The sequence below is a fragment of the Neolamprologus brichardi genome, chromosome 19, assembly GCF_056152115.1.
Source record: "Neolamprologus brichardi isolate AB-2024 chromosome 19, ASM5615211v1, whole genome shotgun sequence".
Lineage (NCBI taxonomy): Eukaryota > Metazoa > Chordata > Actinopteri > Cichliformes > Cichlidae > Neolamprologus > Neolamprologus brichardi.
In genome coordinates, this window is record NC_142122.1 from 2104227 (window position 1) to 2116433 (window position 12207).

A 12207-nucleotide genomic window follows, 5' to 3' on the forward strand; every position below is an offset into this window, starting at 1 on the left:
AAATGACGTCACTTCCGGTTTCGGGCAGGTCATGGCGGACATGCGATAGTTCGCGCTGATGGACTAGGAAGTGTTATGAACAGCTGATCGGATGCAAGCGCTTTGTATGCAGTTTTTGCAAAGCCATATGTGGAAGGAAACTGTGACCGAGGACAAGCTGATGGCATAAGATGTAAGTACAACTCCTCCGGTTTCATATGCAAAAAAAATTATTGCGCTAGCTCACGTGGTTGCAGAGCTACCGGGATTTAAAAATTGTTATGCAAAACGTGTCCGCTCTAACCAGCTTTAAAGGGTTAAAGATGTTTCAAACCGATTTAAGTAAAACGAACATACATGTGTAGATTGATTCCAAACGGTTCTCATGTTTCCTCATTTTTCGGATCTCGTAACATAGAGACGTGTTGGGTGCTCGGAAGCGTAATATATCGATGATTTGTCACGTAGCGTAAAATATTACGCTTTAGGAGTGAGGACGTGTCGGGGAGTCTGTGGTAAAAGAACGCTTACACATTCCATATTTTTCACACCAACCTTCCAAAGTACTACACAACTTTCACTTTATTGGTGCAGGGACCTTTAGAGGACAGGAAACAAGTTCCCAAATGCGTGCAGTTTCACAATAGGGGGCCTGTTAAGCTGGGAATACTAAGCACATCTACAAAGCATGCTGCAAACACTGGAAATAAACATGATCCGACTGCTTCAAAGGCTTTAAAGTACCAATATGGCAGCTTCTCTTACCTTCTAAGGTGGTTCCTGTGCCTAGGAGAGGATCACCCAAACCAGAAGAATAGCGAGCGCTGACAAACAGCTCATACTCAGTGGCTGGCTGGAGGTTCTTCAGTACAGCCTGGGTGGTGTCTCCTTTGACAGAGATCTCCTTCCTCTCGCCTCCCTCAGCAGGTTTGAAGGCAATGCGGTATTGAAGAACATTGCCAGGAGCAGCCCTCCACGCGAGTTTCATCGTAGATATTGTTTCATCGGAGACACGCAGGTCACGGGGAGAGCCGTGGACTGAAAACAGATCAAAATGGATCGTTTCTCAAAATTCACATTTCTCAAAACTTCAGTTTGACAATAGTGTCAGCAGTTGTCCTCGCTCACCCTCCTTGGTGGTTCCATCCACCTTCATCTCGCTTCCAAGGCCGGATGCGTACTCAGCAGACACAGACACACGATAGGTAGTGATGGGGAAGAGCTCCTGGAGGACTATGCTGGTCTCTGGGCCAAGGGTCTGAGCCTGCAGTATCTCTCCTGTGCCGCTCAGCGGGACGTAGGACAGGTGGTATCTGATCACTGAACCCGGCGCGGCTTGCCACGACACCTTGAAACTGTTGGTTGTTTCTTCTGTCACTCGTAGATTTCTTACAGCTCCTTGTTCTGAGAAGAAAAAGGCAAATCTTAGATGCTCAGTCTTTTCATTTTGATTACATTCTGTTAAATTCAGGTAAACCTCTTACCTTCGAGAGTTGTTTCTTCCCCCGTCAAAGGGAAACTGTCTCCTTTCTCATACTGAGCAAAGACATTGACTTCATAGGTGGTGACGGGATAAAGATGGGGAAGGACAGCTGTGTTGGTATCGCCGGGCAACGCCAGGGTGATGTAGTCTCCGGTGACATCTTCCGCCTTGCGGAAACGTAGCAGGTAGGACAAGACATTGGCAAGAGGAGGTACCCAGGTGGCACGGAAGCTTCGGGAGGTAATTTCGGAAAAGCGCAAATCGCTTGGTGGAAGCAAACCTGAAAATCAAAGAGGTAGTCAGGTAGTTAGAGCCTCACCTGCTACTGTAGTTTAACAAATATGGATTTCAAAAGTTGAGGTCTTGAAGCGCTGGACAGCACACTGGCTGATTGTCGAGTGTTTTGGGCTGCAGCTCTCGGTATCACTCGAGCTCATTCAAGAGGCACGTCCGTGGTTTTTGTGGTATGTTTATTGGCAACTCTGATGAAATGATTAAATTTTGCCATGTCTGACAGCAATTTACAAAATATGTTTCTCTGTTTAGCTTTTCCATGACTGCTCTGGCTATTTGCCACTACGTCAGCGGCTAAAAATGCGGTCACATTTCAGGGTCTAATATCCTGTGGAGCAGTGTGAAGGTGCTAACACATGGAAACCATCAGAAAGAAAAGTAAATCTGAGCTCCAGATCATAGTAAAGGAGTTGATCTTCTTCTACTTACTTCTCTTTTTGATGTTGAGCAGCTCCTGTTCAATCCTCAGACAGATGGACTGAGTCAGCTCCTTAGAGATCCTCTGAAAAGCGTCAAAGTCCTCCACCTCATACACATGGGTGTCAGCCGGTGGATTAGCGATGGCCTCCAGCTCTGATCTCACTGCATCCTTCACGCCGACAGCAAATATTTCCACGTCAATATTCCTCAGTTTGGTGGCCGCATCCCTAAAAGAGTCTGACGACTTTCCGTCTGTGATCAGGACCATGACGCGGGGGACGTTCTGTCTCGCTCCACGACCTGGGACGAAGATCTTCTCCCTGACGTAAGTCATGGCCCTGCCGGTGTTAGTGGAACCGCCGCGGTAGGGGAAGGTGCGCACAGCTTTGACGACGGCGTTAATGTCGTGGTGAGTGTTGAGGGCAAACTCGGTGTATGTGTCGCGACTGTACTGGACCAAGCTAATCTGGATTTTGTTTGGTCCGATGTCAAAGGAGTTGACCAGAACCTCCAGGAAGGCACGGACTTTTGCAAAGTTTTGTAATCCGATACTGTACGAGCCATCAACCAGCAGGACTACATCGGCCTGCACATCCACTCCCAGAGAGCACTCTTGAAAAAGACAGGAAACCGAGTCACATGCGATTCATCCACGAGTACATCAAACTTAAAAGCTGACCACACGTAAACCACCTCACCTGTTGACACCTTGACAGGCTGCGTCTTCTCCAGTTCAACGATGGCTTCACTGGGAGTCAGACCTTTGAGTGCGTACAGGCTGATTTCATACTCTGTCTCGGGGGAAAGGTCACGGACGTTGACGGATGTCTGTCCAGCCCCAATGTACAGCTCTTGGCGTTTCATGCCGGGCAGCATGGGATTGAGGGTTAGCTTGTAGCCCGTGATATCACCCAGAGACGGAGCCCATGTCACCCTCATCGACTTGGATGAAACTTCTGTGACCTCCAGGTTGGAGGCTGGCTCCACCACTGTCAAAGTAAACAAGATGCTGCACATCAGTATACTGTAACAGCATTTTAGATGGATCCTGCATTAAATATCACTTCACTCACTCTCCTCTCCGCTGACCAGAATGTTCAGCTGCTCGTCGACACCGGAGCACACTTGTGTTATGATCTCTTTCTGGACCTCCTGGATCATGTCAAAGTTGGGCACATTGTACACGTGTTTGCTGTGAGGCAAGGAGGCTATTTCCCTGAGCTCATCCTCATCTGCTCCTTTGATACCTGTGAAGGAAAAACAGTAACTCGTGTGTTAGGACTGTCTGCTTTACAGATGTGATTTAGGGCATTGCTTATGTTAGGCAATACAACAGTTTGACTTTTACTGGGGCAAAACTGCATCTTAAAACGAGCCGTCGATGGAAAATCAAATGGTTTCTGAGAACAGGCAGACTTTCACATGGGAAAGCACAAATCAGAAAGGGGAAAAAAACACTGAATAATAAACCATACCTAGGACAAATATTTCCACTCCAATGTTCCTAAGTCTTCTAGCATGCGCCTCCACTGGGTCTTGGGATTTTCCATCAGTGATGATCATGGCTACCTTTGGAAAAGCTTTCCTGGATCCAGCTGCTTCAGTGAAAATGTTTCTCACCAGGTACTCTATGGCATCACCTTTAAAAAGAAGTTCACGTGTATTTTTAAGTCCTCGCTCGCAATCAGGTTAAAAAACGCGATTCAAAGCATCCTGATAAACATCGTACCTGTCATGGTATTTCCTCCTTTATACGGAAGTGAGTTGATAGCTTGGAGCAGGTCTCCTCTCCGGGCGTAACGAGTGAGGGGGAACTCTGTGCGAGTGTCTGAGCTGTACTGAACCACCGCCACCCGGGTTTTGTCCTCGCCAATGTCAAAGGCCCCTGCCAGCGAGCCGATAAAGCTCCGGATGTGTTTGAAGTTTTCTCTTCCCACACTCCAAGAGCCGTCCACCAGGAAAACCAAGTCGGCTATCGCACTGACCGAACACTCTGAGGACAGACGGCGGACAGGAAAGACCGTCAGTCAGGAGAACAGTCGATGAGAGAATGAATAAACACACAGGAATGGATTGGCCGGCTTTCAACTTTTGGTGAATGATGGGGTTAAAATCTCAGAAAGCAGAAAACGACATTCATTACATCTCACGGTGATATTTTAAATCTGTCCGTCTGAATAAAATAAAATCTTTGACAGGTAGTTGGACGACTGAGAGATGTGCATTCTTGCATCAAAGGAACTCTGAGCCATTGCCAAAAGTGGGCTGGTGCAGTTATTCCAGCAGACTGAGGCAAAAATGTGCCTTTGTAGACTAAATATTCAGCAGAAGTTCCACTGGTGATATCTACTTTTAAACACTGAGATCCTCAAGCCTTTAAATCACAGATGCAACAGAACATTTAAGTTGAAATGCTAATCGGCAGGGCTTATGTGGATGGACTTTAATCCTCACTCCCTGCACTCTCGTTGACTCTAAATTCGATTCCTCCTGTCTCACATAAAACATTCAGAAAAAGGCATCTTTAGTCAAAATGCTCTGACTTAATGTTTCAGAGGATCTGCACACATGGTTGCAGTTTCCAATCATCATATGAGGGGAAAGTGAGCACGTCAGCCCATCAGTCACCACGGACAGTTTGAATAAGCTGAGGAAAGTTTGCAATGCTCTCCTTAAGAGTTGAAGCTGAGAGCTCAACGGAGCTTTTCTCTTGCAGCTTCAAGCCTTCCTTTCCTTTTTTCTCTTCTTAATTCTAACCAGGCTGCTGGTTAGAATTAAAGGAACCAATGTGCCTTTCCACTCGCTGCCAAAACCCTGTCTGCCTACCCAGTTAGAACCCAGTAAGATGCCTGACCAAATTATTCCATGGGAAAAATATTATGATGACAGTCAAGTTCGGAAAGCCCTGCGAAGCGTCGGGAGTGTTTGGATTTTGGCCGACACTGCAGTAAGCATACTCACTGATTGCATCTGCCTGTGGCCTCCTGACTCGTCCGCTGCTGTTACTGGACTGGACTGAAACACAGGAAACGCTCGGTGAGTTAGCGCCGCACATTGAAGCCTCGCCGTGTACTTTTTCACAGCGGAAAAAGGCAAGAAAATCAACACATCATAAAAGCAGCTCCGTACGCACACAAACGCTGCATTAACTACAAACAGCGAGCAATTCAAGAGTCGGTAAACAGATGTGATTTTTTCCCTTTCCTAGATTTTTTATGGCTGGATGGAAATGCTATTACTTGACTTTTACTAGCATATTATATGATTAAATTCTCTCCGTGTTGCCGAGGGAGTAAATGCTTTGTATCAGTGAACATAATTCAGAGGTTTCAATAGCCAGCAAGGAAAAGCGATTTCCTGATGTCCCTCCAATTCACATCAGGACACAATAAGAACATTATAGAGCGTAAAAACATACACTTACTTTTTAAAAACCTGTTTTCCACTGAAAAATATGTTTATACGCATAATCAACTCACTGGTCAGTTGTCCAAAGATGGGGATGCTCTCCTCGGAGCCATAATAGGAGCTTATTGACACAGAGTAGTCCAGGTCAGGGGTCAGGTCAGTGATTGATGTCATAGTGGCAGATGCATCTAGGGTAAAGTCTCTGGTTGGTTCATCTATGAGGAGGAAAGCAGGAAGTTAGAAAGCTGCTGGGGTTTCAAAGCGTTTGTAGTGTCAGCACACCAGCACACGCACTGACCTCCATCCGGCACTTGCACTTGTATTTTGAAGCCCTCTATCGTTGCCGAGGGTCTCACCCACGACATTTCCACTGTGTTCTCATTTAGAATGTGAAATTTCAAGTCTGAGGGCGGCTCCACTGCAAATAAGAGACGAAACGCTGTTAAATCACAAGACGTGCATGACCGTGGGCGTATTTCTGATCAAACGAGACAAAAGGGCATCTTTGATTAAACATTCACATTAATCCCAACGACAAACACTTCGTGGCCGAAGCGGACTCGTTCGTTGTTGGGGCCAAACACACAACACGTCCCTCTGCGAGGGTGACAGGTGAGCAACACGTGACAATGGAAAAGTGTGAGAAGCCATTTTGGAGCAAAATGGCGCTTGTTTGAGTTGCCCGGACGAGACGGCCCGGCAACTCAAGCACTGGCATACACGTCATGTGCACGAATCCACGCAAACGCCACTAAAGTGCAGACACTGAGTGAACCATCCAACGCATGCTAAGTGCAGTTACAACGCATGCCCCGACCACATATTCAACTGCCTTCATGATGGAGTCGAGCTCAGAGCGACAAACACAACAGTGACGTCATTCTCAAGTTACCGATTATACAATGGAATCAACGATGCCATGTTGGAGTGACAAAATGAACACCATATGTTATATACACAACGTGTATAAACATATCTGAGGGACGAAAAAAATACTTGGTTGTTTATTTGCTTACGACTCTTTACAAAAGCGTGTGGCACACATCCATTGCAAACCTTTCAAAAAGAATACACAATTCGTCACCGGCGACTCTTGTGTACTTTTTCAGCAACAGCGAAAATGCACAAGAAGGTGTGAGAGAACAAGACTTCCTCAGACAACCAAATGTGCTTTTACAGAGAAAGGTGTACATGTGAAATAAACACGAGAAGACACATACAGTGTGAGAAGACCGCAGGCCTTTACATGGAGCGGACTTGATGACGACATCATGCAGTGTGTACATGAGAAAGTTGTTTGACTCAACAACTTTGACCGGCTGGACATTAGTTTCCATGTACAGAGACAGAGATGACAAACATATTTTAGAATGATATTCTTTCCTATGTCTTTAGGCTGCAGGCAGGCAGAGTGTTAACGTTTGAGTAGGTGAGCACCACACATGCATTAAAGGAACTAGTATTTCAGGAACTAGTAGCAAACTTCTGACTGCGTTTCTGTCAACCAGGTTAACCACGGTTAGAGTCGGGTCACGGTATGGGTGTTAGTTCATATTTTGTGAGCTCATCTTCCAGTTACTTCTCTTGTAATCATGCAGCTCTGAAAGTCTTTTCACTCAGTAAATTAGCGTCAACAACACAAAACTCTTAATTAAACTTAATCAAATTAATTTGTGAGGCTAATGAGGTTAGCACGACCAATCTTACGTGGTCCTCTGGTGCGGGTTTATCCGTGTAGTGGCGTGGACGCGAACATGCATGATATGCAGTGCTGGGTGCATGCTTCATAAGAATATCATTGTAAAATATACTATGAGGAGGAAGCCATAGCTTGGGACACACTGAGTGCACAGGCAGATGACAAAGAGGCCACCGAAGATTTAAAAACTGGCATTGGAGGATCACCAACCTGGCATCTCAACTCAAGGAGCCCCCGTGGACCATGTTGCCCCTGATTTCTCCACGAGTACTCATCTCCAACACCAAAACGGTACGGGTGTATAGTGTGTGTTGGTACTTGGGTGTGGATGAGTTGGGGAGAGGTAGTGAGTAGCACAGCGTGGACGATGGGTGGAAAATTCAGCTGCAGGATGCGCCTGCCGCTCCCACGTTTGTTCACGGCGAGCTCGTCTGAGCATCTTGTTTTGATTTGCTACGATTCCTTTCACCGCATGTCTGTCTGCTCTAAAAAAACGTAGCTGAGGAACAAATGTGGTTTTGTCAAAATAATCGCGGGTAGCTTATTTGGACTTTGCGGTTGCGTTTGTTATATGGACGTCTGTCCCATCAGCTCATAATAAAGGACACTTCTGTCTTCCAGGGGCCAGAATCTGGCTCCCGTTGTGTTACCTCAGTCTCCAGCAGTCAGCCAGCCAAGCAGCTATCCTGACTTGAGCTGCTGCCAATAGGAGAGACCAAGAAGAGGAGGAAAGAACACTGACTCTCCCAAAGAGGCAGGACAGATGCCAAAGTAATTCCACAGCCTGCGCTGACATTAAACATTACTGCATATTAACTTTCCATATGTCCTGCAACTCAGCATTTTCACAAATGCCCGCAAAGAAGCTCGAGAAAGGCTCTTTGTCTTTGAGCTGTCTGACGATTAATTGGCTATTCTCCTATTTCATCTTTCCACTCGGTTAGCGGAGATACCCGAGCGCAGACTCCTCTGCCGTGCGAGAGCAGGATTTCATACCCCCTCTCGATTTGTCATTATTTTGGACTGAGATGTTTGAATATTTAATTACATTAAGTCATTTTCTGTCAGAACTACTCCTGCTACAACCGATTCCTAACCGTTGGTGACGTTTTACATCATGTCACATGTGGAGCAAAATCATTTAGCTTTACTGAAACTGTAACGTAGAAGCTTGAAATCAGTGTTGGGAAGGAAAAATCAAGACATTCGAGTTTTAATCACTTGCATTTTTCTTGCACAGATCCACTTCTGTCCACTAAATGACTCTACTCCAGTACTGAGCACTTAATACACTTTTCATATTTCTATTTATTATTAAAACTGAAATGACTGTATTCTACTTTATCTTTTGTGCGTTTGCTGTCATGCACAATAATCTAATGTTTTAACAGCTGTTAGAACCACTGCAAAAGAAATTTGCATATGTTTGGGGATCTTTCTGCACCTTTACATTTATGTCAGCCAGATTAATCAGTGCTTAACTACCTGGTTTGGGCCATCTTCCCATTTTTGCTTTGGAAAAAGTGTAAAACTGAAATAGCAAAAACTGTGCTAAAACATTTATAGGGAAACATTAACCACAAAATGCCTTTTGTTGCACTTGTAGTCTGTGCCTCACTGTTTAATGCATTCAGTTAGAAACTGGAAATTAAATAAACTTTCATGTGCTAAATGTGGATGAGAAAATTGCTCGTGCATTATTGGTTTAAAACTCCTAAATTACAGTTTAATTCCAAGTGAGTGGGATCTGGATTTGGAGTTCACATCAAAGCAAACAAAGAGTCCTGATAGATACATATGTCACTACTGAGGAATAAAAGCATGACAGACATCAAGGAATCAGTCACATAGTCAACATATCATACATATGAAATAAGAGTAACTTTATTCAGTCAGTACAAACAGTTCATGTTTGGTTGTGATGAATCGCTCACATTAATTCCAGTAGCTTCAATAAGGAGTGGAGATAAGAGAAAATAGAAAAGGAGGAGATAAGGACTGGACAGAGTTGAATAGTGTGTGTGGGGAGAGTGAGCCCAGATGGTTTGTATTTACCTTGAGCATCTATGGAGGACAACAGGGCCGCCAGGAAGGCAGCCGTGGCCAGAGACAGCCCTATCTTCATGTTTGGCTCTAAAGGGTCAGCAGCGCATCAAAAAGTCTGCAGACGACAACAAAAAAGGACATTTGCACATCTCACTTTTACACTGTGGTGTCCAGGCATCAGCTTTACACTGAACGTAGAGCTAAAGCATGACCTGAGAGCCTTTACAATTAGCGTGCACGCAGTTCTCCCTGGATCATGTTTCTTTGAATATAAATCTAGATAAATAACTTTAATTAGTCAGTCATCGCTTTCAGTCCCGACACAAAAAACTGCTGGATCCACCTGGACTCCTTTACACAACCAACCACACCTTGCTGCCTTCAGTTGACTCCCATGGCCCGAGGGAGCGCTTTTCTTACCACTGAATGAAGCTCTGCAGTTATTCAGTAATAAGAGAGTGAAAGAAATATCCAACACATGCAATTCAGTTTTGATTTTCCAGTGCATAAACTGGAAAATGGATGCGTTTCTGGTTGTTTGCTGACTTTGGCAGCTTGCTGTGCGGATCATTACATCCAGCATAGACTCGCTGGGTCTCGTTCACATAACACCTACGGGGATGAAGACTGGAGGAGCTCATAATATCACCAAGTCTGTGATACCACGGGCTACTCGGTGATGATTCATTTTCATGTATATGAAATGGAAAATATTTTACTCCTCTAAATCTTCACTGACTGGGGAAGGGTTCCCTTGGGAAAAGAGAAAAAAATCACAGAAGCAAAAGTTTGTTTTTATTTTTTCATTTCCTGTTGCATATTTACTTGGATGTTTTTAATTTGCATTTTTGACATAATTTTATTATTATAAACTCATGAGTCGCCCTCACACGGGACACTTCAGGCTGAACTCTTTAAACTTAACCGCAGGCTGTGCGCTCCGCCTGGTGCACATGTGAGGACACTGCAGCCCTGGATCCAAACGGATATCTTGGATCATATAAAACACAAATATTAGGCTAAATCTAAGTTACTACCTGCCTCTCGCGGTGGCTGCATTTAAATCTGTTCAGCTCAACAAAAAAATCGAGCTCTTATCTTAAAAATCTTCTAATCTCAGATCAACAACTCATTTTAAACTTCTATAATTTGCTTTAAGAGCCTTCACCTTGGTTTGGTGATCAAAGCGCATTAAACTGAAAAACTGTGAATAAAAAAATGTAAATATTGTAGCAAAATTTTGTGAGGAAAAATAAAAGTTGATCTTTATAACTTAATTGTTAGAAATAAAAGTTTGTCTACTCACCTATTGAAGTTCCCCCAAAATTCTGAACGGACCAAACGTGAGCGCAGCCCGCTTGAAGCCTCCCCCCTCAGGAAAGTAAGAAATTTCAGGAGCTGCTCCTGGACCCCCTTTCCTCTCTCTCTCTGGCTACTGGAAGCTCCGCCAGCAGATGTCCAAGAAAGGAAAGCCTCTTTCCAAGTGGGAAGAATCTTTCCACCATCGGCTACTTAATAAGGGGGGAGTTCCCAGCTCTCAATTTACCATCTTATGGGCTTCTTACGAAAGCGCCGTCCTCCACTTGATGTATGTCCCCCGCTAAGACCGACCGGGTGTTCGGAAATTACATTTTTCCCAGCATTCCTTCGATCTGGCGACGAGTTTCCAGCGCCAATTGTGACTTCACAGCAGGGGCACCTTTGGCCAGAGCGCACCGAGGGGAACTTTCTTATTTGCGCAATGAGCAACATTATCCAGCTTATTTACACAGATGTCAGCTGCAATTAAAACTTCACTTTTTCATTTATAAACAATAATCTTTTTTTGTTGTTATTCTCCCCATAATGCGCTCAAGATGCTTAAAGAAACAAAAGCGAAATCACATCAGTCCGTTTGTCTTTCGAGTTTATTTAAACTATAAAGGACTGAGTTTAGTTGGCTTTTGTTGGGGAAGCCCTGGAGTTTGAGCAGCAGCTGCTCCTGAAACTGAGAGTCGAAGGTTTATGGCGCCCTCTAGTGGTCATACTAGAGATAGACAGCAGATACAGGCTTGGGAGTCTAAAACAGGGGTGTCAAACTCCAGGCCTCGAAGGCCGGTTTTAGATCTCACCCTGGGTCAACACACCTGAATCTAATGATTAGGTCATTAGCAGGCCTCTGGAGAACTTCAAGACATGCTGAGGAGATCATTTAGCTATTTAAATCAGCTGTGTTGGATCAAGGACACATCTAAAACCTGCAGGACACTGGGAAATTCTTGGGATATTTTCCCATAGAATAAATAATTTTGTAGGTTTTAGTTAAAAATACCAACATTCCTTTAAAAAGAGAGTGACTGTGATTTATCTGCACAATAAATAAGCAGTGATCTCAAGCATCTGATACTGAACTTTTACAGAGTTACACCATGAGACAAACACCCAGGAGGGTGATCTTGTTTCACTGTGGCTTCCTCACAGCACTAACAGCTCAACATATCCACTCCTTGTGAGGAGATCAAACAAGAACTACAGATGTAACCGAGATACAACACAAGTTAATAATCTAGACTTTAAACAGCCTCGGTGATGCATCGTCAAATTACAGGCGTTTATCTTTAAAAGACAGTTTGGGTTAAAACTCTGGGGTCGGGACGCGGGCGTGTTTTATCCAAAACACAGAGTGAGACATCTGAAATTAGCCTGACTCATCAAATCTCAGACGAGAGATGACATACCAAACACACTGAGACTTATTGTGGCTCTGTGGAGCGGAGCGTCCTTTGACCCACCCTTCAGATGATGATGGGCATGCTGTTGTCCTCCTGATCAAAGAGGGGGAGGGATGAAAGCACATTATTGCTTCAAAGGCTTCGGTTTCTGTGTTCATGCTTCTGAA

General features: G+C 44.5%; 1 protein-coding gene across 3 annotated transcripts in view; it reads right to left on the reverse strand.

The window, feature by feature from the left end:
- col12a1a (collagen, type XII, alpha 1a) overlaps positions 1–10968 on the reverse strand; it is a 47440-nt gene extending 36472 nt beyond the window's left edge. For all 3 annotated transcript variants that reach the window (XM_006800622.3, XM_035912033.2, XM_035912034.2), the window contains exons 1-13: positions 10636–10968; positions 9339–9444; positions 5883–6002; positions 5656–5799; positions 5138–5191; positions 3906–4169; positions 3652–3816; positions 3250–3423; positions 2875–3165; positions 2186–2788; positions 1464–1742; positions 1108–1383; positions 745–1017 (exon numbers count right to left, since the gene is read on the reverse strand). In XM_006800622.3, the coding sequence (XP_006800685.2) occupies positions 745–1017; positions 1108–1383; positions 1464–1742; positions 2186–2788; positions 2875–3165; positions 3250–3423; positions 3652–3816; positions 3906–4169; positions 5138–5191; positions 5656–5799; positions 5883–6002; positions 9339–9408 (2713 nt within the window). In that variant the 5' untranslated portion in view covers positions 9409–9444; positions 10636–10968. The remainder of the gene's footprint in view (positions 1–744; positions 1018–1107; positions 1384–1463; positions 1743–2185; positions 2789–2874; positions 3166–3249; positions 3424–3651; positions 3817–3905; positions 4170–5137; positions 5192–5655; positions 5800–5882; positions 6003–9338; positions 9445–10635) is intronic.
- Between the last annotated feature and the right edge of the window lie 1239 nt (positions 10969–12207).